This window comes from Hyaena hyaena, unplaced genomic scaffold, assembly GCF_003009895.1.
Source record: "Hyaena hyaena isolate Hyena2069 unplaced genomic scaffold, ASM300989v1 scaffold_58, whole genome shotgun sequence".
NCBI classification, from domain to species: Eukaryota; Metazoa; Chordata; class Mammalia; order Carnivora; family Hyaenidae; genus Hyaena; species Hyaena hyaena.
The window spans coordinates 2,928,327-2,954,321 of record NW_024080689.1 but is presented as its reverse complement, the minus strand read 5'-3'; the positions used below and the strand labels follow the sequence as shown (position 1 = coordinate 2,954,321).

The following is a 25,995-nucleotide window of genomic DNA, read 5'->3' as shown; positions in this document are numbered from 1 at the left end:
TGCCAAATTTATTGGTCAATTTATAATATCCTCTCATTATATTTTTAGTGTGCATAGGATCTGCAGAGATGCCCTCTTATTCACACATGATATTGATACTTTGTTCACTAGAGCCTTATCCACTAGTACAATGCTTTTCTAATTCGTAGGTTTCTGCTTTTACACTTCCTTCCTTCTACTTTCTTTAGGATTTATACCTTTATTTCTCTGTCTTTTTGAGATGAAGATACTCTCTTTGGTTTCAATCATTTGAAATTTGATACTCTACCTGTACTTGAAATAATATGAATTCTGTTGCTAGGCAGTATTCTATTTCAATAAGATCAAATGTGTTAATTGTGTTGTCCAGATCCTCTATATCTCTATTATTTCTTGTCTGTTTGTTCTTAAGATACTGAGAGAGGTGTAATAAAATCCTTCGTTATGGTTATGGAGACATTAATTCTGTCCATTTTTGCTTTGCAGTTTAAATTGATGTTATTGCATGCATACAGATTTATGATCATGGTAACTTTCTGTTGTATCGACTTTTTGATCTTTATAAAATGTTCCTCTTTATTATTTTTTAAAAATCCTTCTTGCCTTAAAATCTTTGTCTGATATTAGTATAACAGCACCCTTTTGATCCTTTTGCTTTCAGACTGTGTTTATATACTTAACATGTGTCTCTTGTGAACAGCATACAATTTAAAAAAAAAAAAACATTGAACAAGCCTAAATTGAATTTTTTCCCAGTATTTTAAAGATGTTGTTTCATTGTCTTCTGGCTTCCACTGTTTCTTTTGAGAAGGGAGCTGCTTGTTGATCCTTTGAAGATAAAGGGTATTTTTTTTCCCTTTGTCTTTAAGATTCTCACATTACCTTTTTCTTCCCCAGGAGTCTTACAATGAGGTGTATGTGTGTCTATGTGGGGTTTTTTTGTTTTTGTTTTTTGAAAACTAAACTCCAGGGGCACCTGGGTGGCTCAGTTGGTTAAGCATCCGACTTCGGCTCAGGTCATAATCTCACAAATTCATGGGTTCAAGCCCCGCGTCAGGCTCTGCCCTGACAGCAAGGAACCTGCTTGGGATTTTCTCTCTCCTTGTCCCTCTGTCTCTCCCCCCTCACATTTTCCTCCCTCTCTCTCAAAATGTATAAATAAACTTAAAAGAATTAAAAGCTAATCTTCAGACTTTATAGGGATGTCACCAGCTCTTCCAATAACATCCTTTTTCTGTTTCGGGGTCCAATCCAGGGCACCACATTGCATTTCGTTTTCAGGTTCCCTGTCTCCTTTTCTAGGAGTTTCAAAGTCCTACTTTGTTTTCGTGACCTCCTGGAAGAGTGCTAGTCAGATTAGCCTATGGAAGAAGGCCCCATCATCTGGGTTTGTCTGGTATTTTCATGTTTAGACTGGGGCTACGGGATTGGGGAAAGAATATCAGAAGCAAAGTCCCAGCCTCCAGACTGAGTGAGATCTGCTGAGTTTATCTGAATCCCTGGGTTAATGTGTTTCACTGATTTGGGCCAATTTAATTTCGGCCAAACAGACAGCTCCCAGGCCCCTGGGGTGCCCCGCCTGGATCAAGGCATCCCTGGATGTCCTGTGGATGCACGTTAGGTGTGTTAGGTGTGTTTTATTGTTTGCAACAGCTAGCTGGTGCAAGACTAGAGCATCTCACGGTTCCTTCTTCCTCCCTCCCTGGGGGTTAGGGTGCGAGCCTGATGCCTGTCTATTCCTCGCCGATAACAGGTGTCTTCCCACACCCTTTCTACCTTCACCTGCTCTTCTCTCCCTCCCCGTGAGCCAAGTCTAAGAACAGCCCCAGATCCGAAGGGCCAGCGATGAGTTCGCCTCCCTTCCTCTCTGCAGGATGACGAGGCTTCAATGGAACAGTGTCGGAGAAAACTTCAGCCCAAATATATTCTCTCCAGGGAGGAGAATTACCAAACAGCTACACGAACACCGCCCCCCACCCCAAGAATCTGATCGTTGCTGCCTGTGACGTGGCTTGTGTGAATGAAGCAACTGACAGTTGACGGTCGGGCAGCAAGATAACGGCAGGTCATTGCGTCCAAGACTAACCAAGTTTTATTTGAAAATAATATTAAATTTTCTTCATTCATTCTTGGATAGGTTTATCCTGTAGTAGAACTTGTTCATGCAACAACAACAAAAACGATCAAAGGTATATGGTCGGCTGCTCTCTGGAGCCTGGAGCAGGGGCAGATGGCTGGTGGGGGGCGGGGAGGGGGGACCGCTCTGTTCACGTCTCTCAGGCTGTATCTGGGCTGGCGTCTCAGGGGCTCCCGCAAGCCCACAAGCTCTGGAGCGGGCGAAGCGGGGAAGGAGGCAGAGGAGGGGCTCTGGGTGGGATCCAGTCATCTTCCTCCGCGGCCCCTTTCTCCACCTCTACCGCCCGAATTCCTGGTCCTCAGCCCTGCCCTCCACCCGATTACCCTGGCCTGAGCTTGCTTCCAGCTTCCGAACCACCTGGATCTGGAGGCTTTAACCCTTTTGGCTCTCATGTTCGGCCACCCGTCCACCCCAGCCAGGCGCGCAGCCCCTCAAAGCCACGCTCTCGATCTACCCCACTCTGGGATCTCGCCCAAGGTCATTCCTCCTTCGGAAGGTAAAACTGACCACTCCTCACCCCCTCAGTCTCGGTCCTGCCTCATGATGAATCGGAAAGGTGTGAAAGAAGAGAGAGCTTCCTTCCAGGGGTGGGTGCCAGACAGGGGGAGTCGGCGTCTAAGGGTGAGGCTGCTAATCTTTCCTGAGGCTGGCCAGGAGCCAGCCACTGGGCCAGGGGCCCGGTGGACAATTGTCCACCCCCCCCCACCCCAAGGTCTTGGCGCAGAGGAAGTGGAGGCTCAAGAACGCTAATTAACTTCCTTCTGGTCATTTAGCTAGGTTAACTGAGCTGCTATCGAATCCATGGCTGTCCTGTCCCCCAAGGCTCGCAGATCCATAAGGGGCTTGCAAGTGAATGTTCCAGGTCCTGATTGGAGGCAGGTGAAGGATTAGTGCTGTTTTTCAAAAGACCCGGGGAATTTGCATGCGTGTGTGTGTGTGTGTGTGTGTGTGTGTGTGTGTGTGTGTTAATGTGAGAAAGAGAGAGAGAGAGAGGTGGGGGGCGGTACTGAAAGTCTGGAAACAAATTCCTATCCTTGTTTCTCCCATCTGAACTCCAGAGTAGAGGGGACTCAACTGCAGATATAAAGGGTTCCCCAAGTCTTTGACAAAGTAAAAGGGGGTCTGGCCAAGGTCGGGAGAGGAGGCCTAAACCAGACCCCAGAGCACCAGAGGCTCAGATCTTTCTAGAAAGGATCCCAGACCACCCTAGTGGCCGGGGCCTTTGGAGGTCAGCTTGTCCATCCCTCTCCAGTCTCCCAAGAGGAATCTGAGGGGCTGGGTGGCCAGCCGCTCTCTCCCCAATGCCTGTGTCTTTCCTGAACGGAGCCCCGAGGACCCAGAATCCACCAAGCCCCCACCGCCTGCAACAGAGGGCGGTTCAGTTCTCCACAGGGAGCGAGCGTGGGGCCGTGGGGAGTGGCTCCGAGGAGGCTGCCTGCCCAGGGCTTCCCAGGCCGGCTGCTGAGGGCCCCGCTAGGGCAGAGCTCCGCTGAACGTCATGATGGGCAGGCAGAGGAGCGAGCAGAGGTCGGGTGAGGCCTGGGCGTGGGGGCCCGGGAACCTCTGGGGTTGGGGGCACGGGCCGCTCTTCTCCGGCTTGTAGCAGGGCGAGACCTCACACCTGTGGGGCAGGCGCGAGTTAAGGGCAGCCCCCCTCACCCCTGCAGCTCCTTCTGGGGGCTCTAGGGGGTGGCGTAGAAGTGGGTCCCCTCCCTGGGCCCCCTTCCTACCGGACGACGCTCTGCACGATCTTCCTCTCATCCTGGTCCAGACACACGGCGAAGGAGCAGCCGCCGGAGCCGATGATCTGCACCTTGTCCACTTTGATCTGTGACGTGCTAATCTGCAAGCAAGGCCCCCATCAGCCCCGATCGCCGGCCCCCTCGAACTGCCAGCCCTCGGCAGCTCTGTCCCTGGGCCTGTCCCCAAGCCCAGCAGCAGGTCTCAGGGGCTGACGGCCTCCATCAGGCCCTCCCTCCTCCCTGGCCCCCACCCTCCCGGAGTCTGGAAGAAACATGCCCCTGCCCCCCCAAACCCCGGGACAAAGCCTGCTGCCCTCCCTCGTGAGGTCCGGGGTCCGTGACAAGGAGCCTTTGCACGCAGACATGTCTTCCCACGGGGCTCCCCTTCCGCCCCTGACACCCACGGAGGGCGCACCGCAAACTGCACCCCATTCATTGGCGCATGCACACACACAGGCAGGTGCCTGCATGCGCCCCGGGCTCCCGCAGGGCGTGGCTGTGAAGAGAGGGCGCCCTTACCTGGTTGAAGCCCTTCTTGGACTTGGGGTTCTGCCTCTTCACCACTTCGGTCAGGTTTAGCGTCAGGGCCTCCGTGCTGGAGTCTGTGGGGCGGGGGGTGGGGGGGGCTCAGGCCAGGCTCGGGGCCCCTTTCCTCCCCTCCCTGCACCCCGCCGTGCGCTCACCTAGCTCCTCCAGCTTCCGGCAAGCCTTGCTGAGGTTCACGGACGTGCACACCTTCTCCATGTCGCTCCAGCGGCTTCGCCCACTGATGGCCCCCTGGGAACACAGCAGAGCCAGACTCTTTCAGGGCTGGGGGGGGGGAGGAGGAGGGGCGAGGAAGGGGGTGCGGGGCCTGTTACCTGCTCTTCACACAGGTGGCCCCAGACCCACACATTCACCTGAGTCTGCTGGCTCGTGCACCAAGAACCGTCTGACCCCCATATAGACCTTGATGGCCCAGGAAGGAGCGTTAGGTGCCCGGCCTGGTCCATGGATCAGAGGGTGCGAGAGCTCAGAGCATCTCGAAGGGTCATGTCGATGATGGCTGAGCCCCGAGTGAAGAAGAGAGGGGCCCGCGGGCCTGGGGTCCCAGACAGGGCCAGGCCGGAACCCCTCCTGAGGTCTGGATTTCTCTTTCACTGGGGCATCCGCGTTGCCAAACTCAAGTGCACGTCTCAGTCCCGGGCTTCCCTGACCTCACGGGAGGGCCTGGCTGTGCCCACTGCCGCCTGCACACTCCTGCCCCTGGCTGGGGCCTGCCCGCCCGCCATCCCACGGCGGGGGGCTCGGGGGCCTTCTCCCCGGCCCTGCGCTCTCTGCCCCGCTAGTCTCTCCGAGATGGTGGCTCCTACACACCCATCTCCCCGCCGCCCCCGAGCCCAGGCCCAGCCATGCAGCTGCGAGTTCTCGCCGCAGACTCCACCCCTCCCACCCTCACGGCCTCCCCGCACCCGACCGGGGCTGCTTCTGGTCGCGGAAGACTGAAAGCCAGGACTTTGGGGCTCCTGTTTTCTGGTCCGTCCCTAAGCCCTGCTGCTCGCAGAACTCACCTCCCCGAATGCAGGCCACCCACGTTTCCTCCTGGACACCCAGCCAGAGCCACCTAACAGGCCCTCCCACGTCCCCCATGGACCCCTGCAGCCTGAGGGAGCTTCCAGACCTCAGACCCACCCAACTGGAGCCCCTTCAAAGGGTACCCACTGCTCTTGGGACAAGGACAACATTCAAGGCCCTGGGTGTTCTGGCCCTGCCAGTTCCGTTAGCCTCACCCATGCACGGTCTCTGCTCCAGTTCCTCTGGCCTCCTCAGTGCTCTGTGAGGACACGTTCCCTCCTACCCCAGGGCCTTTGCACATGCCGTTCTCGCTGCCCGGAGAGCACATCCCTCTCTTCGTAGCCTAATTAACTAACTCCTCGTTTTCCTTCCAGTACTGACTCGATGTCCCTTCTCAGGGAAGTCTTGTGTGGCCTTCCTGACCAGACTGAATGATCCTCTTAAAGGTTCTCAAGGGACCGTGAACCTCTCCTTCACCTGTTTGTCACAGCTGTACTTATACGTTGTGTGGAATCACCTAAGCAATGTCTACTGCTCCCTCTGGACCGCAAGCACTTGGTGACTCTCGGGACCCCCCCCCCCCCCCCGTCTGGGCCATGGTAGGTATTTCCCAAACACCTGGCGCCCAGTGCTCAGACAGTAGTCCTTCCTGCCCACTTCCTTGGCTGCTGTCTCCCCTCCTCAACAGAGCTGGCATGAGTGGGGCTAAATGAGGATCTTTTGAATGACTGAAGGAAGGAAAGGGGGTTGGGGGATCCCCATTTTGAGGTCAAGCCTCTCATGGCCTGTACCCCGGGTGTGATGCTCAGAGACCCATGCCGCCGCTCCCTCCTGCACCCCACAAATCCTGTGGTTCCCTTCTGACCCGGGTCCCAGCACGCACGCACCCCACTGGGCACCGCAGCCCTGCAGACCTCGGGCTCTCCCTCTGGATGCCGCACCCCTGCCCCTCTCACCCTCAGCCCTGCAGCCGGGCCCTAACACTTCACGGTAGGTGCTGAGCACATCTGGGGGGGATGGGTGGTGGGGGGAGAAGGAAGTCCCCTCCCTCCCCTTCCCTCCAGGGCAGCCTCCCGGCTGAAAGACTGGGGCCCAGGAACACAGGGAGCTGAGGAAGGGTCAGGAGCCCCAGCACCCGCCTCACCTTGCTGTAAATAATCTGTAGTGTTAGAGGGATGGCTTCCCGGTCACCATCGATGCCCAGGCGCTTGCTGCCAGGACCTGAGACACAGAGACAGACCTTCACTCCCTCTCCTTTCAGGGGGCCCCTCACAGACCCGGGGGCCCCATCTGCCGGGCCCGTCTCCTCTCCTCCTTTTCCCATCCCCCTCCCTGCACCAGCTCAGAAGCACCCACCAGAAGCCTTGATGGCCCGTGTGGCAGCAGAGTGACCCAGCTCCAAGGAGTGAATGAAGATCTCGGTCATCTTCTCCCCGGTGATGAAGGTCAGCTGCGGAGAGGAGCGGCATCAGCGGGCCCCACCCCCTCCGGCGGCAAGGGCAAGGGCAAGGGCAAGGGCAAGGGCAAGGGGGCGGGGCTGGCCGCGAGGGGCGGGGCTCACCTCCGTCTGGTACACCTGCAGCAGCACCGGCCGGGCGGCGAAGCGGCAGTAATAGAGCAGCATGTCCGCCAGGATGGGCAGCCGCCCGGAGGAGCCGTCCAGGGGCCGGGGCTCGGCCTTCAGGGACTGCTGAGGGCAGGGGGCGCGCGAGGGGGCAGCGTGAGAGGGAGAGGGACACGCAGAGCCAGGGAAGTGGGGGGTGAGATGGCGGCCGGACACGGAATGGCAGGGGCACCCGCAGCCCAGCCTCGCTACACCCGGGTCACCGGCGAGGGCCCTGCTGGGCTGGACAAGGCCGGGGGTGAAGCCTGACTACGGTCCCCTGGGCCCTTCTGGGGACCCTCCCTGTCGCTGCCCTCCATTCGGGCTCAGGCTTGCTTCCCATTGTCCACCTTGACCGCTCAAGTCCAAGGCCTTTCTGGTCCTCCCTGGAGCCTCCAGGCTGGATGCCCGAAGACCAGGGTGACTCCAGCAGGTGCCCCCCCAACCCCCGCCCTGCGGGGGCCCCTACCTGGCACAGGACCTCCGGCGGCAGGTGCATGAGGCCCAGCACGTTGCGCTCATACCAGGGGTCCAGCATGCCGAGGTAGTGGGAGATATCAGTGGTGCTCTCCAGCTCCTGGGGGGGCGGGGCGCCGTCAGCCCGCAGCCCCGGGGGGCCTGCGCCCCAACCCTGCGCACCCCCACTCCGGGCCTCTGCGACGCCCCCTCCCCGCCTGCCCTGAGAGAAGTCTAACAGCTTTTAGTCCACATCACGCTCCGAAGGGCGGCCCCCAAGGGCAGGGGAGGGGCCCCTAAGGGCAGGGGAGGGGCCCCTCCTGGGAGCGAGGCTCTTGCGGGAGATGCCCCCGGAGGCACAGGTGATGCAGGGCGCCCACTCTGCGACCCCTCCCTCCCCACGGAGTGTGGCCAGGCGCGGCGGACGTACTACGGGGCTGGGTTGCCTGGGGGAGTCCGCGGGGAGTGGGGGCGTCTGGCTTGCAGGGGTGGGGCAGGCGCCGGAGCCTCGCTTCACAGGCACGTAGAAGAACTGAAGCTTGAACACCCGTGTGAGGAGGGGGCGGTTGTTCTCCAGCCGCCTGGTGCAGGAAGAAGGCCGTAAGAAGAGAGTCCCTCCCGGGGACCCTAAGGCCGCAGCCCCGGGTGCCCCCACCGGCGCCCGCACCGCGCCCTGGGCCTCACCGCAGGTTGCTGTAGGCCCGAGCCACCTTCCCGGAGATCCGATCGGAGCCGAAGACCACGACGCGGAGCGTGGACGCCTTGGGGTCCTCATCCCCGCTCAGGAAGGGGCGCCGGCGCTGGGGGCGCGAGGCGGGGGCCAGGAGCCAGCTGGGCAGCTGCGCGCTGAGCCTGGGCTGCGGCAGAGAGCGGGAGCGCTGCGGCCGCGCGGGCGGCGGGGCCGCGCCGTCCAGGGGGCTGCAGAGGCTGCCCGCGCGCCGCAGGGGCAGGGCCGCGTCCGCGGCGTCCGCGGCGCCCCGGGAGTCCCTGCGCAGCACCAGCTGGCTCGTGCTCTTGAACAGTTTATAGATCCTGGTGAACTTCTGCCCGGGCCTGCGGTGCGCCCTGCGCCCCTGGCTGCCGGGCCTCCCGGGCCCCTCGGGGGAGGGACTCTCCTCACTGTCCTCCACGTAGCCGCTGTCCACGCCGTCCGAGAGCCCGGACACGAAGGAGGTCAGCAGCTGGCGGGACAGCGTGGGCCCCGAGGCCTGGGACGAGGCGAGGGACAGCGTGGAGTCGTGGAAGACGGAGGAGCTGGTGGAGAGCAGGGAGTCCCTCTGGGCGCAATGCTCTTCCGTTTCCAAGTCCTCCTCCTCCTCATCTTCCTCCTCCTCCTCTTCCTCATCGTCCCCCAGGATCCCTGGTTGGAGCAGCTCCTGTTCCTTGAGCAGAATTTCCTGCAGGATGTCTGAAGGGGAGGCACCGTCTGGGTGTCGGGGCCCGGGAGGAGGGTGAAGGCGGCCCAGGGCTCCAGCACTGCCCCCTGCTCTGTTCCGGGGGGAGCTGGTGGGAGGCAGGTGCACAGACCCGGGACCCCGGAGGAAGCGCCCTGGGAGGTTTGGGGGCGGGGCGGGCACCGCTCACCGAAACTGTCCTGATTCCAATTGTAGCTGTGACACCTGGCGACCGGGATGGGGATGGTGCAGAGTCTGCCGGGCTTGGCCGTGTCTATAAGAGCAGGCGACAGGCGGGGAGGGCTGGAGGGGGCTTGGAGGAGACGCCAGCGCAGGCCACGCGAGACCGAGTGGGAAGCCGGGAGAGGAGCTTCCCTTTCAAGCACCCAGGAAGATGCCAGGCCTTTTTACATGTGTGAACGTGGCCAAGGCTGCCTCCCCGGACAGGACCCTAGCGGGAGCACAGGGCACTGTCTCATCAGGCGTTGGTGCGGAAGACCACAGCCCTTCTGGAACAGAGCTGTGGAAAGGATGTTTTCCAGGCTCCCTGGGGGCAAGGTGTGGCCTCCTAAAGCATGCGCTGAGGACTGGATCTGGGCGCACCTTCTGCATGATCTTTGCTGGGAAAACGAAGCCCCTGCCCCCAGCCAGACGCCTCTCTCTCTCAACTGGCCCCCCGCCCCTCAGGGCTGCTGCAGCACTGGGATCACGACAGCCAGGGTGGAGGGAGGGGGTGGAGGGGGAGGGCGTGGTGGGGAGTCCCTGAAGGCTGTGCGGAAAAGATCCATCTGCCGGATTGGGGGCCTGGAACTGGCCATGGGAAGATGCACCCCGCTCTCCCGGGAGCCTCACCTAAGACCCCAGGGAAGCCGGCTTTCTCTCCCACCGCCTGCAGCTTGGTCCGAAGCCACTGCCGGGCCTCGGCCGCGTCCCCGATGCCAGACGCCAGCTCCTGCGCTTCAGCCGTCTCCGTAAAGATGTCTTCCAGCTCGGCCAGGCTCTTGGACTGAAACCCCAGGAGCAGACGGCCTCGCTGCTGAACCACGGGCCCGCCTGCCCCCACGCCTCCAGGCCCCGGGGTCTCACGGACGGCAGTGCCCACTGGCCTCCTCCCTGCCTCGTTACCCGCCAGTGCTCACAGCTGGCCAGGGAGCCAGGCCCCCCCTCCCCTCGGGCCCCTCTGCTCAGGACACGTGCACCAGAGAAAAGCCCAGAGCCAGAGCCAATTGGGGTATGGTGCTAGTTCAGAGCTCACCACCGTGGCCCAGAGAGGGGAAGGAGCTGTCAGGGGTCACACAGCTGACCTGTCACGGAGCTGGGACCAGTCTAAAGCTCATTCCCAGCCTTGCATGCACCCTCGCCCAGGGCGCCAGCCACCTCTGCAGGGACCCAGTGCGACAGGAGCCTCCCAGTACGGCCAGCCCCCCAGCCCCTTCCTGGCCACAGCTGGTCCAGGTGAGGGGAGGCTACAGCCCCCGGACAGCAGCCAGAGCGGGGCTCTGATCTGATGGAAGTGATGCTGAATAAGCTCCCGGGCCCCAGGCACGTACCTGCAGCCGGCAGTGCAGACCTGGGAGGTCGCAGTGGGCCCCGAAGGTGGCCTGGAAGGCATGGAGGAGCAGCGTGGTGTAGGCGCTGTGCGGGGAGTGCCCAGGGGTGCTCAGCTTGTCCGCCACGGCGAGGAACTCGGCCTGCACCTCCACTGGGTTCAGCAGCAGCACGGTGCTGGGGGCACAGAGACGGGGCTGTGGGGGGGGGGGCAGCGCCGCCGCACCTTGCGTCTGGTCCAGCCGGGGCCCCCTCAGAGCTCCCCCGTCAAGGCCTGCAGCCAGGAGCCGGGCTGGGGTGGGGGGTGCGGGGGGGCTCAAGGGTCCCAGTTCTAAGCAGAAAGCCTACGGTCTGCTTTTGATATCTTTCGGCCACTTTCCAAAGACCTTTTGCAAGTGGAGTTTAATTTTCACAAAACAAATTTTGCCTTCATTTTTTATACATTTTTCCTACTGGGCACGTGAACTGGAGACAGATTAGTCAGGAGGGTTTTAAGGGAGGTGACTTTTTTTCTGCAGGGGGGCGGGGAGCTGGGCATGCAGGCTGGCCGGGAGTTTCGGGCTGGGAAGGGGGGGTCAAGGTGTGGGCTGAGCTGTGAGTCCTCTGCTCATAGAGGAGGCCTTTTGGGACTTGGGGAAGCCACCGGCCAGGCTCGCACGGGGCCTGAGGGGGAGCGTGTGCCGAGCCGGATCCTGGGCTCTTTGCTGGCATTTGCATTTGTTCATTATGGGAAATTTGAGACCCGCCCAAGCATCAAGAGACTCCAAGTGTCACTCGCTCCGTTAACAGTTAACCGCACACACTGTTCTCGCTTCACCCGCCCCCCCCCCCACACACACACTTTGGCTGCATTTTCTCAAAGTGTGTTCAAGCCACCGGGGCCGTCACAGCTACAGATGTTTCAGGATGACCTGCCTGCACTGGTCTTGTGCTCACCGGCCTGCCCTGTGTTTAATTAAACCTGGTTTCACCCCGGTGCAGAGAAGCACCATGCAGGTGCCGTCAGGACCCGGCTCTGCCCGAGTCCCCATCGTTCAGGGGGGAAACTAATGTCAATTTCTCTGTTTGTGAGGAAAAGGGGGGCAGGCCTGCATAAGCGGTCAGCCCCTGACTGAGCCACTCTCCTTCGCCGAGCGCTTGATCACCCCTTCCAGGGACTGGTGCTGAGTCAGCTCCCCTGTGGACCTGTCGGGACCAGCCAGGCGCATGCGCTCACTTCGCACATTTTCCCCGCCTGCTTGTTCCCTCCTGGCGACCGTGAGATCACCACTCTGTTCTAAGCTCCTTCTGCTAACCTCTCCGGGCCTCAGATCTGACAAATACCTTTCTCCAGGGGCTAATGTGGGACTTGGACGTGGCAGTGATACTTAACTTCCAGCAATGCCCGGAGAGTGAGCGGGTGTTGGGGATCAGCCCCGGGTAAGCGCTGTTTACTCACTACACGGAGGCGTTTTTGTACCCTTTCTGGCTCCCCCGAAGGCTGCCTCGGGCTCTGCTGTTTGTTTTTACCTAGAAGGGACTCACAGATGTCTGCTCTACTCTGACTGTGCAGTGAGCCCCGGGGGGCTGGGGATGGGCTGGGGGGACTGGGGTGGCTGTTCTTTCTGAGCTGGTGGAAGTTGGGGTCTTTGGGCTCTCAAGCATCCGGGTGAGGTGGCAGCCACACTTGGCCAGCCAGGACCTGTGAGCAGATAATGGAATCGATTTAGGGGATCACAATCAGAGCTGCCTTTTAAATGAAATAGAATGAGACAGAGCCCATCCTAGGGAGTAGGGGTGAGTTTCACTTTCTAAAACTTGTTTCACTGTGTGTGTGTGTGTGTGTGCGCGCGTGCGCGCGCGCGAGTGCATAGCGGGCTTTCATATAAAATGCAATTTTTAGGGGTTCCTGGCTGGCTCAGTCGGTGGAGCATGGCACTCTTGATCTCAGGGTTGCGAGTTTGAGCCCCACGTTGGGTGTGGAGATTACTTAAAAAATAAAAAAATAAATAACAAAAACCAAAATGCATCTCTTACCGTAGTCCTAGTTTTAAAAAGTTTGGAAAATGCTATTATTTATTTATTATTAAAGTTTTAAAAAATGTTTGTTTATTTTTGAGAGAGAGAGAGACCCAGAGTGTGAGCAGGGGAGGGGCAGAGAGAGGGGGAGACCCAGAATCTGAAACAGCCTCCAGGCTCTGAGCTGGCAGTCAACCCGATGCCAGGGCTGGAACCCACAAACCGTGAGATCATGACCTGAGCCGAAGTCAGATGCTCAACTGACTGAGCCACCCAGGCACCCCAATTTTTTATTTATTTTGTAAACTGTATTTATCTCGAGAGAGAGAGAGAGGAGACAGAGACAGAGACAGAGGGAGAATCCCAAGCAAGCCGGCTCTGTGCTGCTGGTGCGGAGCCCAATAATGTGGGGCTCAAACTCACAAAACTGTGAGATCATGACCTGAGCCGAGATCAAAGGTCAAGCGCTTAACCAACTGAGCCACCCAGGCACCCTGAAAAATGCTATTTTAGTAATGGGCAGAAAGATATCATAGAATGCTTATGAGCTTTTGAGTAAGCCCGAGGTTTAAATCCTGGCTCAGACACTTACTAGCTGTGTGACCTTTGGGAAGTTACTTGGGCTCTCTGACCCCATCTGAAAACTGGGGGTAAAGCGAGGTAAGGTGTGCCCCGTACCTGGCATGATCGATGCAGGTGGTTTTTAACGTTTGTTTCGTGTTTAAGTCTCAGAGCCATTTAGAAATCTGAGGAAAGCCTCTTGGCCCAGAGAAACAAATGTCACCAGGGGTTTCCTGGGGGTTCCTGGTCCTCTTGAAGGCTTTGCTGGTGCTGGGGATTTGGCGGCGCAGTGAGGAGGGAAAGCCAGATGCACGGCGTGGGGTGTGGGAGTGGGACCCCCCAGACAGCACTCACATGGTGGAGCTGCGGTGACTCCCGATGGGCAGGCCCTGCTCGGCCCTCACCAGCCGCTGGTAGGAGATCCCTGTCGCGAGAACAAACGAGAGTTGGTAGGTTTATCTGTTCCCGCAGCGGTGTGGTCTCACGCACGCTGTGGCCCCGCACCGGCCAGTGAGCTTGGGGGCCCGGGATGAGACTCAGGCCCCGGTGGATCCACCGCTCAGAGATGGTGGGCACAGCGCCCAAGGTTGCGAGCCGGCCGGCCTGCTGCCCGGGACTTCCCTGGCCACCGGGGGGCACGGGGACCCTCCCAAGGGCGTGCGGGGCCCCAGCTCCGTCTCCACCCGCCCTCCGTGCCCCTGCCTGGCTTCCCACGGGCTCTCAGGGCAGCTTGGTCTCCCTGAGGCTGCCCCTCCCAGGCTGAGTCCTGCCCCTGCCCCCCGCCCCCCCGTCCCCGCCCCTGCCCCCCACCCCCGTCCCTTCTCTCCAGCCTCGTCTGCCTCATCAGCCTAAAGTCTCTCGTTTTCTCCTGCAACTTGATCAGGCCCGTGGCTGGAAAACCCCCGACAGTAAGGGTTCAGTTGTGTATCCACCACGACGAGATTAAACAACACTGGCCCCCCTCCCTGCCAGGGGCACCAGAGGCAGGGGCTGGGATGGGGGTCCGGCAGCCTCAGCGGGGCCCTGTCAGGGAGCAAGCCCACTCGGGACTTCGTGTGGGCCCGGAGCAGGAAGGCGACCCCCTCAGGCAGGTGCAAAGCCAGGACCGGGGTCAGAGACGGCTGTAAACAGAAAGGCCGTCCTTTTCATTCCGGCAATGGCGGAAAATCACTAGTTCCTGCTATTCTAATTTAGGACCTAATTGCTTTGATTTGGGGCCTTTTGTCTGATGTTCCTCTTAGGAAACTGTCATATGCTCAGAAGTTGAAGTTATGCCTATTTTGATAGGAAAGTCCCTGAAACAGTGGCCCCCGTCATGGGGACCTGGGACACCATCTGGTGGCCACTCGGGTGCATGACAGAGGCCAGCTCCCCTCCTCGCCCCCTGCAAGCCCCCCAGGGACATTTTGTAGTGGAGACGGGCCCCCCTCCCCCCCACTTCAGATCACAGCCAAGTGAGGTCTTCTCTCCACCCTTCTGTACACATTCCTTTTACTATGGAAGGAAGTTCAAAGGCCTTGCCCACACACACGAGGCCCTGAGCAATCGGCGCCCGGTTTCCCCAGCTAAGCTTCCGCCCTTGTTTAAAGGTGTGACCAGACGTGGCCGCTCCGCACGGGACAGCTGGCCGTGCCAACCCCTGCTCATGCCATCATCACGCCATCACGCCAGCCCTGGCTGCAAGTTCACGACACTTGCAGACGTGTCCATGCCGCAGACGTGCATGGTACCACAGGCCACACCGCCCGTGACCCCCACCGGGAGGCAGACATCTGTTTCAGGAAGACACCGGGGCTCACAGGAAGCAGGGACGAAGCCCCACGTGGGTGGAAATCCTAGCCCGAGACTAGATCGAGTCCTTTGTTCAGCATCCGTGAGGACTGTCCACTCCCGTCGGAGAGTTTGAGAGTCTGATCTACATCCCACCCCCGGGCTTCTCAGATTTTCCTCACTTAGGGACCCCTGAGTAGCCCCTTCCTGCGCCCACCCCAGGCGTGGGGTCCTGGTTCTATGGAGAGTCTAGAGGGACCCACAGAAATGCCTGTGGGATGGCCTCCAGCTCTGCCGGGCCACCAGGCCTGGGGGGTGGGGGGGAAAGAGCAAGGTGGGACATGCAGCCCCAGCCGGTGGTCCCGCGACAGGCCCAGTCTGGCTCTTCCGGGCCCCTTACTAAGGGGTCACACGTGGCAGAGACCCGTAGGCATCTCCACAACACCCTTCCCTCTTCGTTACCAAATTGCCCAGGTTAATAGGTCACATTTTCCCACCTCCCTTGCAGCGTTGGGTGGGGGCTTCTAGAAGCCCCCATTTTGCAACCCTCCTTTCCTCCCTTCCGTTAACTGGAATGGGGACGCTCCTGTGGCCATGAGACCGAGAAGTGACACCAAGGGCAATGTCTCCTGCTAGGGATGGTGGAACAGAAACAAGGGATGGTTCTGGAATGTTCAGCCCTGTACCAAGCCGGGGCTGCCTTCCACTGGGATTTTTTTTTTTTTTTATGAAAGAAAAAAAAATAATAAACCCCTCTGAGTTGCCACCACTGTGATTTTGGGGTTCCTGTTTGGGGCCACCAGCTTACTTCTAACCCATCACGCCCTGTGGTTTCTGGAACCTTCCCTTCCCAACATCTCTCCACTGGGACGCTGTGATACAAGAAATCCATCTTTGGTTGTAATGTCGTCTTTCAGTTGCAGGATCCTACCCAGCGTATGGCATGTAGCGATTTCTCCCCGGCCTCCTCTGCCCCATAACGATTCCTCAGTTTCTCCTGGGGACACCTATGCGTTTGGGGTCAGATGTTCTGTGAGTAAACCCTCCCCACCCTGCTAGTCAACGATGTTTGATTTTCCTTCAAGGGATCCATGCCTTTCATCCCATCATTGGAGACTAAAAAAAAAAAAGTATGAAATAGAAACGTCTATGATCAGTAAGGTCTCAAGGGAAACTTATTCCCACTGAAGAATAGTCAGAATTCACCTGCTATCAGCTGATGGGCAGAGGGGACCGAGCCCAGGTTCATACCTGCTTTGACAGAAGGGCAAAGGGTCGAAGGTACCAAAGTGAAATGGCCCAGGGAGCAAAGTGCTTACAAAATGGTGGCTGGGACGGGGCGCCTGGTGGCTCAGTTGGTAAAGCATCCAACGTCAGCACAGGTCATGATCTCATGGTTCAAGAGTTTGAGCCTCACGTCGGGCTCTGTGCTGACAGCTCAGAGCCTGGAGCCTGCTTCAGATTCTGTGTCTCCCTCTCTCTCTCTCTGCCCCTCCCCTGCTCACACTCTGTTTCTCTCTCTCTCTCAAAAAATAAACAAACATTAAAAAAAAAAAAAAAAGGCAGCTGGGACACACAATGGTCTGCCTGTGCCTCTTGGCACATAAATAGTTCTTTGCAAATGTGAGAATATGTTTCCAGCATCGAAGGACATAGTTTTGGGAATCAAACAGATATAGCTTTAAGGGAGTAGAGCTCTTGTCAGCTACATGAGCATGGGCAACGTCTGAAGTTCAGGTTCATCCCTGGAAGACAGAAATAATAGTAAATACCCAGGTCGGGGGGCGGGTTTCGGAGGACAGATAAACCAACCCGAGCATGGCCGTCATCATCATCACCATCAACAATGACGATCCTACTATTTTTTTAATGTTAATTTATTTTGAGAGAGAGAGACAGAGCTTGAGCAGGGGAGGGGCAGAGAGAGAGGGAGACACAGAATCCAAAGCAGGCTCCAGGCTCTGAACTGTCAGCACAGAGCCCTACGCGGGGCTTGAACTCCTAAACTCTGAGAGCGATCACAACCTGAGCCAAAACCAAGAATCAGACGCTGAACCGACGGAGCCGCCCAGGCGTCCCGTGGTCCTACTTTTGACAGGGAGGCTCAGAGAGCTTCCATCCTGTCTAAGGAAACCAGCCAGTAAGTGACAACACAGAGGTCACACCCCGGCCCTTCTCTCACCCCCGACTTTACAGCTCGGGCAAGAAGCATGAAACGTCTGAGTCTCCGTTTTCTCGCGTCTGACACGGGAACGGTACTGCACTTCCCTGCACCCCGTAGGGCTGTGGCCGGGGTGGGGGGTGGGGGGTGAGCGGCAGCCCCCACGGCCTGTGTGCTCTGAAAGCTGCACGGTGACTCACACCTATGATGCCCTATGTCGGCCCTAAGGATTACAGATACTCTCTGCAGGCAGGCAGCGTGGTCTACACGGCCGTGCAGGGGCTTGGAGTAAATACTCGACAAACATGTGGGCTGCTGCGAAGGGCTGTGGTGGGCAGGCCCCGGAGGCACTGACGTAAGGTTTCCTGCCACCCCCGAGTAGAGGCAGCCGGGCCACCCTACTGGGGTGGGGTCAGGAAGAGGGGGTAGGCCCGAGGGCTTGATAACCTGTCTACTTCCTCTACCACCCAGCCACATCAAAGCAGGAGCGACTGTTTCACTCGTCGCCATGGCAACTGGCTCCCTACAGCTCCTTGGGTGAAGGGACCACGGCCCTTGTCATCTTCTCCTTGTGACCTTATCAGCACCCGTTTCTGCAGGTACCACTGCCCCCTCCCAGCGACGTGAGATCCACCGAGGCCAGCATCAAGCTTCCAATTGCTCTGAGGGGGAAGGCGTTATTACACTCCCATTTTACAGATGCTCCTATAAATTAAATAAATTAAAGAAATGTCCTGCCCAAGGCCCCACCGCTCCAGGATTTGAGGCCACAGTGGCCTCATACCGACTGATTCAGCCTCAGCTTCTCCTCTGAGAGCTTATTCCGTGGCCTCCATCCCGGGCCTCTGCGCCACTGCCTCCCTCAGCCGGATGGGGAGATCCGTGGGTGGGGGCACTCAGGAATCAGGCCACGACATTCCCACGTGCCGAAACAATAATCTCACTAAAGCACTTTCCAACAAGCCCACCGAGGGGTCCTGCAGAGAAGGGTAATCTAGCTTCACGGACTCTTTGCTACGGAGGAGGGCTCGGGTTCTGGGAAATGAGAGGTGAACTCGGGGGAGTCAGATGAGGGGAACGGATTTTTGTTCCGTAGAAAAGAGAACCCCACAGGTTAGGGCGCTATTCCCCTCTGGGACCTTCACTGATTTCGTATCTAATTTTGCAGCCTTATTCTCGCTTCTGTGAGGAGCTTTTCTCCAAGATATTTGTTTATGAGAGAGAGAGAGAGATGAGAAAGAGGGAGGCGGGAGGGAGGCAGATAGCACGGAGGCTGATGCAGGGCTCGAACTTACAAACGGTGAGATCATGACCTGAGCCAAAATCCAGAGTTAGACGTTCAACTGCCTGAGCCACCCAGGCGCCCCTGTGAGCTACCTCATTCAGCCTCTCACACCCTCCTTTATTTTTTTTATGTTTTTTTTTAATGTTTTTCATTTATTTCTAGAAGGAAGAGAGAGAGAGAGAGAGAGAGAGAGAGACAGCGTGAGCAGGGGAGGGTCAGAGAGAGAGGGAGTCACAGACTCTGAAACAGGCTCCAGGCTCTGAGCTGGCAGTCAGCACAGAGCCCGACTCTGGGCTCGAACCCACGAACCGCGAGATCATGACCTAAGCGAAAGTCGGACGCTTAACCGATTAAGCCACCCAGGCGGCCCCTCTCACACCTTCCGTTAAGCCGGCTCCCTCTCCCTCAGTAACGAGCGCTCTGTGTCTTCGACAAAGGCTTACTATACATCTGTGCATGCTGATTTTTTTTTTAACTGTTTGAAAATGACTCTCTGATGTGAGAAAGCGTTTATGATTTACTATTTTGGTTCTGCTTTCCCTGGAAGAGGACAGGTTCTGAGCACAGGCGGCCTGGCATGGACTGCCTCTCTCTCCAGGCATTTGCCTTCTCCGCCATCACCAAGACACCTGAAGCGTCACATGCTCCCCAGGTGATGTCGAGGTAAAGGGGAAGGCGCTCAGCAGAGAGTGACCGGGGCTTCCAGGGTCCCTCTTGCTTGGGGTCCAAGAGCCTTCATTCCATCCTTACCTCCAGTTCCGGCCTTGCCCGGCCCTTGTCCCCAGGCTTAGAACCCCACCGTCCCAGCGTCTGGCCTTGACCCTTCCCAGCCAGCCCTCCATGCCACCTCTGCTCGCTGGGCTGCCCAGAACAGAGTCCCTGCTCAGCTGTCCCCCCAAAACGTCTCAAGGCGTGGCATTCTTTCAGGGCGGAAGTCACAGGGCTCTACTTGCATCTGGGACGCGGTCTTCCAGCGCGCAAGCGACCCAGCCCTACATCTCCCTTATCGGTTTCAAAGTAAGAAAGAGTCACTTAGACCTTTGATTAGCGACCGAAGGCCCTGCCAAGGTACTTGCATTTCATATCCCTTCTGTCTGAACGAGGGAAGGGAAGAAAAGCTTAGCATGTCTTGTGAAAGGAATCCTGGTCATCACCAAGAAGCCCAGAAGCATTACAGATCTGCTGGCCTGGGGGAGCCGCTGGGAGGAAGGGAATGAAAGAGAATCCACTGGCTTGTTCACTTAGGGAGCCTTGGGAAGTTAGATTGGCAAACTGTTCCCTGTGTGCCTGACCACTTTTCCTACTCCAGCACCTCCTCCTTGAGGCCTTCCTGATTTCTCCATTCTTCCGCCCAAGCCTCTACCATGCGGTGAGGTCCCAGGAGCAGGTAGCCTTTGGGGTTGGCCAAGCCTAACCAGGGCCTGCTCTGAGCTCTGAGCCTTGGTAACCACAGATAGCTGATTGGCTGGGCAGGGAGATCTGCTGATTGGCTAGCAGGAGGCAGTTAAGCTGATTGGTTGGGAGAAGACCGCTCAGCTGATTGGCTGGGAGGAGAGAGGTACATTGGTTAGGGGAAGACAGATAAGCTGATTGGCTGGGAGAAGACAAATCAGATGACTGTGCAAGGAAGTCAGGAGCCCCTCCAAAGGAATTTACACACAAAGCTTCAGTCCTGAGCTTTCCAGGGTCCACGAATTGTTGGGGACTAAGATGTAATACTCCTGTCCTGTGTGTGTTTAATGTGTATGATAAGAATTAAATGCCAGCATTTTTACACAAGTTACTCAGCATTTTTTCCCCTGGGTAACTCTGTATCTACATCTTTAATGAGCAAATAGCTCTATAAAAGCTTTACATTTTATGCTCTCAAATCTGTCAGCCTTTTCTTTTCTAATTTTTTCCTTGGGGGAGGGCATGTTTGGTGTCTAGGTGGTTCATGTCACCTAGCTTTCTTCTATGACATTCATGGTTTTGTTTCCCACACTTCCACCTTTGATCTACCTGCAATCGATTTTACGTTTGAGATCGAATTCTTACATTCTTTGAGATAGAATTATAACTCATTTTTAATGGTCTGTCAGTTGTTCTGATACTATTTATTAAATGCCTGATTTTATTCATCATTGGTTTCAGGATACCACTTTGTCATGTAACAAATCTTTCTATATTTAGCCTGTTTCTAGTCATTCTGTGTTGTTCCATTAACTTATCTATTCTTATACCAATAGTGCACTATTTTAATAACTTAAGCCTAATAGTTCTAAGAGACCTAGTAAGGGAAATACTCCATTCTTACACTGTTAAGAATACATAAATATGTGCATGATAAATGCATAAATAAATGTTACTGGAGAGCATTTATTCTTTCCCTAGACTTTATTTTGTTAAATTTTAAAAGATATTGTTGCTATTTTTAAATCACGGTTACATTTATTTCCACAACACCCGCTGTTACTACAATATTGATTCAATCTGGCAACATGTCTCCTAAATTACTTATCCTTCAGTTAAGTTTGTGTCTCTATGTAGGTGATTCACATCTCTCTGACTTCTCTTGCATTTTTAGTTGCTATTATAAATTGTCCCCTCCCCACCACTATGTCTTCTTACTGGTTAATGCAATCATGTGGAAAGCTCTTAGCTACCTGTTTACTAGTTCTGACAGTTCTTCAGTGATTCTCTTGGCCTTGACAGATTAGCAATTATTTGATTTCTGCATAATTAAATTGTTATCTTTCCGGAAGAGGCACTATTCTTTCTTTTTGCCTTTTTGCATAAGCAAAATATCAGTAAGCACAAAGACGGAGGTTATTGACTTAAATGGAAATGCCTCTAGTATTTTGCTGTGGGCTGTTACCCTATTAAGAACACTTTCATGTATTAATAGTGTCCATATATTAGAGCTGTTTTGAATATTAGGAATGAATGTCGAGTTCTATCAAATGTTTTAGGGGCATCTATTGAGGTGTTTATGTGACGTTATTTGTTTGAGCAACTGCTGTTGATGAATTACTGTATCACGCCACCTCGCGGTCACGCTTACCGGCTAGGTTTTCCCTTGCGCTGTAAGTTTGCTAGGACCTCGTTCTCACGTCTGTTATAACACCCGTGAAGTTTGAAGAATTCCTACTTACTTCTCAGACTCTGCAGGTGAAAACTGAGCAGGAGACCCTTGTCCACACCATCATGGCACCCCTCAACCTGTCTGTTCCTGGCACCCGCTTCCCTGGCCAGCACTGAATCTATCCACCCATCGCTTCCCTATGTGATCCCGAGGCAAAGAGAACAAGCAAGGGCCTATTGTCAGCGTTGTGGAGGCGTCTCTGTCTGACCCGGGCAGTCTCAGAGGCCCTCTGGCAAAGCAGAGCACAGGCAAAGGCCATGTAGTGGGGTCTCCCTGCCTTGAACCCCTAAGGGTTCCTCCCTGAGTGACCCCTGTGTTCCCTGCTCTCAGCCATCTGAGGCTGTGTGCACCGTGAGGAGGAGACCCTGGCCCTGTGCACCTGATCCCTTCCCCCCCACTCACCTGGGGCCTTGAGTTCGGCATCAATGAAGGTGAGCAGCTCCTGACAGATACTGCAGTAGGGAACCGGCCAGGTCAGGAATCGATGATAGGTTCTGGCTGCTTTCAGAAGGAGATCTGAATCGGGTGGGAAGTGTGGTGTCTGGGACGGAAAAGGGAGGAGCAAGCAGAGAGGTCTGGGTAAGAGAGCGCTCACTGGGATTCCAGAGCACACCCGCTCCCTTCTGCTATGTTCCACGGAAGGCACAGCGCTCCTGGCAGCAGTATGTGCAGAGACGAGTTCAGAAAGAACCGGAGTGACTTACAGATGGGCAAGATGGCACCCAGGGCCACCTTTACTGTCAGGGCCGTGTTTTCACCACACGTAATACCTAATGCACGAGATATCTAATTAGATATGCATTAGATATCTAATGCATTCATATCTAATGCACGAGAGCGCCCCTCTGAAAAGCTGTCACCCTGGAGGTCATCCTAAATGGTACCATTGCCACAACTCCTCTGAGGGGACGGTCTTCAATGCCCGAACTACCCTTCAATACCCTCACCGAGGCAGATGTTCATGCTTTGAAGTGGATTGGCTCCACGTGTGTAGAGTCATCGGATGCCACCGGTCTGGTGAGTACGGGATGATAACACACTGGGTGACACAGACTCCCGGGGTACAGAATGACAGGGACCTAAGATCTCTCAGCGGGATCTGCTTCCTGGCTTGTGAACAGGCTGTTGACAGCTGTCCCCTCCATGGGAGCCCGAATATGCCAGGCACCATGACATCTGCATACAGTTATGGAAGCCTCTCAAGATGGCCGCTCTGATGCCATCAGAGGCTTTTATATATTTAGCCTGTTTCCAGCCATTCAGGGAGTTACGGGGTCATCCTGGTGCCAGACGGCTTACACCCATTTCAAGGTTGTGGCTTGACAGGTATCCTCTCTAAGTTGTATCTGGAGGTATAAGGGCTCCGCCTCCATGGACACCGGCCCTCACTGTCCCCTCTTGGCTCCCCCAGCTGCCCGCCTCCCGGAACTTACGCAGAGAACAGTGGAGTAGAAAAGCAGAGCCAGGGGGGCGAGAAGGTCATAGGTGCCCTTCTCCTGGACCTGTGGACAGGACAGGACAGGTGAGACTCCTCTCAGGTGCAGAACTGAGCAGCGCTTTCTTACTCTGCACTTTCTTTTCTTTCTTACGTGAAAGGCAATGTAACCACAAGGCAGGAATTTGGGAAATACAAGTTTAAAAAAAAAAACCAACACTCACAATATCCCCCCCCCCCCCCCCGCCAAATGAACATAACCAGAGCTAATGTCCCAATGCTTCTCCTAACACCATTTTTCTCTTTGTTTTTCTCTGCAAACTTGGAAATCATAGCATGGATGTTTTTACCCTATAATATTACAAATGAATTTGTTTTGCTGCATCATCTCTAAGATCACCGTTTCCCCAGCCCTGGTGTTCCTGGTTATGCATTTCCTTTTCATTTGTGTTCTAAGTCTTTTTTAAAATGTGTTGTGTGTTTTAGTTGCATAGGGTTTTCTTTTCTGACATCGTGATATTAGAAATGTTCATTTGTCTCCTTTATGGATTTTTGTTTTTGTGTGTAATGTCATGTAAATATTCATATATATTTTTTCCTTTTTTAATTTTTTTTAAATGTTTATTTATTTTTGAGAGGGACAGAGAGAGAGAGAGAGAGAGAGAGAGAGAGGGTTAGGGGCAGAGAGAGAGGGAGACAGAATCTGAAGCAGGCTCCAGGCTCCGAGCTGTCAGCACAGAGCCTGATGCTCATGACCTGAGCAATGGTTAACTAACTGAGCCACCCAGGTGCCCTTATTTTCTTAAATTTACGTCTTTAATCTGCTTAGATTTCCATATACTGTATGGTATGTGCTAGGAATCTTACTCTGAGTTCTTCCAAATGTTTAGTAAATGTTCACTAAACCATTTAAAAAACCTTACTGATGCATTTTTTGGTATATTAAAATGTTTATATCTTTGGATAAGTGTTCGCTTTGGTAGCACATAAACTATATCTTTGGATAATATCCATCTTTTTATTACCTGTATAATATTCCTTCTGATAGATCTCCGTAATGTGTTAGTTTTATTTTGGACACGTGAGATTATTTTCTTGCTACTCTAAATACTTTTACAATGAAAAACTTTTTGGACGTTACTTTTTCTATAATTTGGATTATTTATCTAGGTTGGGGTTCAGGAAGTAGAATCAATGGATCAAAGACTACAACTATTTCTTTTAAAAAAAATTTTTTTTATGTTTAGTTATTTTTGGGAGAGAGAGAGAGAGACCGTGAGTGGGAGAAGGGCAGAGAGAGAGAGGGAGACACAGAATCGGAAGGAGGTCCTGGACTCTGAGCTGTCAGCACAGAGCCTGACGTGGGGCTTGAACCCACAAACTGTGAGATCATGACCTGAGCCAAAGTCGGATGCTTAACCGACAGAGCCACCCAGGCGCCCCTATAAACCTATTTCTGACCTTTAAAACGTGTTGCCAAGTTGCTTTCCAAAAGGACTGTGCCAATTATAATACCCTCTATGTCGGAAGGTACCAGTTTCGCTATACCCTTCCCTGAACTGCTTATTACAACTTTTTTTTTTTTTTTTTTGCTAATTTGCTAGGCAAAGCTGGTCTCATTGTGGTTTTAATTTGCATTTATTGTATTGTAACGGAGGCAACATTTTCTTCCGTATTTGTTTACAGGTTCTATTTATTCTTTTGTGCATCATGTCTTTGACCCGCCCACCACACTGTAGACCCACATGATTTAGAATTCTCTGGTCACAATGCTAAAGGTCTCAGCCGCCTTCCGGAGCTCGTGGGGGTTGAAGATGCAGAGAATAATACCTCACCACTGCGCTGTGAGGGGCGCCGTCAGCAGGCTCAAGCTGAGAATCCTACTCTTCTTTGCCCCGAATACACCATGTGTGTGACAGACCTTCTACAAACCCCTCCCTCTTGTCACGCGGTAGTTGCTATCTGGGCTTATCAATTAAACACCCCAAAGGTGGGTTAGGTCCTCTGAGTTGGTCTGCTTGTGGATCAGGGTATAGCAGCACCGGGTAAATGGCGGTGCCAGAACTGGCACCTTGAGTGTGTCGATAAGCCAAGGCTTCCCCAGGGACAGCTTGAGAAGGTACATGTTTTCCAACTTAGTTATATATTTTAAAAAACAAAGGAAAAAACATTAGGCAGAGAATTCTTTATAAAAGAGCCAGAATCCCCTTTCGGGACTCACAATTGTTCTGGAAGCCCAGCTGAGCCCTCGAACACACTCCTGTTCTTAGCCATCAAAGCCTACATATTCTTGACGCGCTGTTTGACAAGGTCTCAGTTTACCTTTCCAGTCACTTTTCTCCTCTGTGTCTGTTTTTATGGATTTTCGAGGAAAGGAATCGGGAGGCCCTGCTCGATGCCTGGCCTGGGAAGCCATGTCTATCTTAAGAAGGGGCTTAAACTCAGATCCCTGGCTCACGAGTCCTCGACTTCCTAGTGAAAGGACCTCACCCCTTCCTAGAAGCCTTCAATTCAAAAGCATCCGTGGAACAGAAAGCCCAGGGGTTCCCAGTGCCTTTGCGAAGGCCCTCGGTGGGCCAGGCGCCCCAGGACCGACTCCACCCCGTGGGGACCTTTCCCGGGCCGGCCCTCACCTCTCGGGTCTTCTGCAAGATGTGCTCCAGGAGGATAAGGAAGTGGCCGGGGTCCCGGCTGACCAGCTCCTGCAGGCTCCAGCAGTTGAGGCACAGCCCGGCTGGAAAGGCAGAGAGAGAGGGGGCGTTCAGCTGAGGTTTGGGGAGGAGTGGGACTCCCTGGGCTTCCCTGGGGAATCCCTTTCTGCAGAGTCTGAGAAAGCCCTGGGTCAACAGTGCACTCGCTCGGGCCTCATTAAGACCCAAGGACCAGCTTTTTATTCCTGCAGATGGCGGAGGCTCAAGAGACACAGAGATGCCTGGGATCCCCCGTTCGGGGCCATGATTCTGCAGCCCCGCCTCTGGAGAGCTATGCTTCTTACACACACACACACACACACACCGCCTCTGGAGAGCTACACTTCTCACTCACATACATACACACACACACACACACACCGCCTCTGGAGAGCTACACTTCTAACACACACACACACACACATACACTTCCCACCTCTGGAGAGCTACACTTCTTACACACACACACACACATACACACACACATGCCCCGCCTCTGGAGAGCTACGCTTCTCACACACACACACACACGCCCCGCCTCTGGAGAGCTACGCTTCT

General features: G+C 55.1%; 1 protein-coding gene across 2 annotated transcripts in view; it reads right to left on the bottom strand.

Moving 5' to 3' along the window:
* Positions 1-2,024: 2,024 nt before the first annotated feature.
* The window catches only part of PIK3R5 (phosphoinositide-3-kinase regulatory subunit 5), a 73,775-nt gene continuing 49,804 nt past the window's right edge, over positions 2,025-25,995 (bottom strand). Inside the window, exons 3-19 of one of the 2 annotated variants that reach the window (XM_039231536.1) lie at positions 25,381-25,481; positions 22,746-22,814; positions 21,715-21,853; positions 13,327-13,396; positions 10,416-10,590; positions 9,718-9,871; positions 9,056-9,139; positions 8,156-8,879; positions 7,902-8,052; positions 7,485-7,592; positions 6,974-7,102; positions 6,769-6,862; positions 6,557-6,633; positions 4,542-4,635; positions 4,378-4,460; positions 3,847-3,959; positions 2,025-3,737 (exon numbers count right to left, since the gene is read on the bottom strand). In XM_039231536.1, the coding sequence (XP_039087467.1) occupies positions 3,590-3,737; positions 3,847-3,959; positions 4,378-4,460; positions 4,542-4,635; positions 6,557-6,633; positions 6,769-6,862; positions 6,974-7,102; positions 7,485-7,592; positions 7,902-8,052; positions 8,156-8,879; positions 9,056-9,139; positions 9,718-9,871; positions 10,416-10,590; positions 13,327-13,396; positions 21,715-21,853; positions 22,746-22,814; positions 25,381-25,481 (2,513 nt within the window). In that variant the 3' untranslated portion in view covers positions 2,025-3,589. The remainder of the gene's footprint in view (positions 3,738-3,846; positions 3,960-4,377; positions 4,461-4,541; positions 4,636-6,556; positions 6,634-6,768; positions 6,863-6,973; positions 7,103-7,484; positions 7,593-7,901; positions 8,053-8,155; positions 8,880-9,055; positions 9,140-9,717; positions 9,872-10,415; positions 10,591-13,326; positions 13,397-21,714; positions 21,854-22,745; positions 22,815-25,380; positions 25,482-25,995) is intronic. The other variant, XM_039231537.1, reaches the window with a different exon arrangement.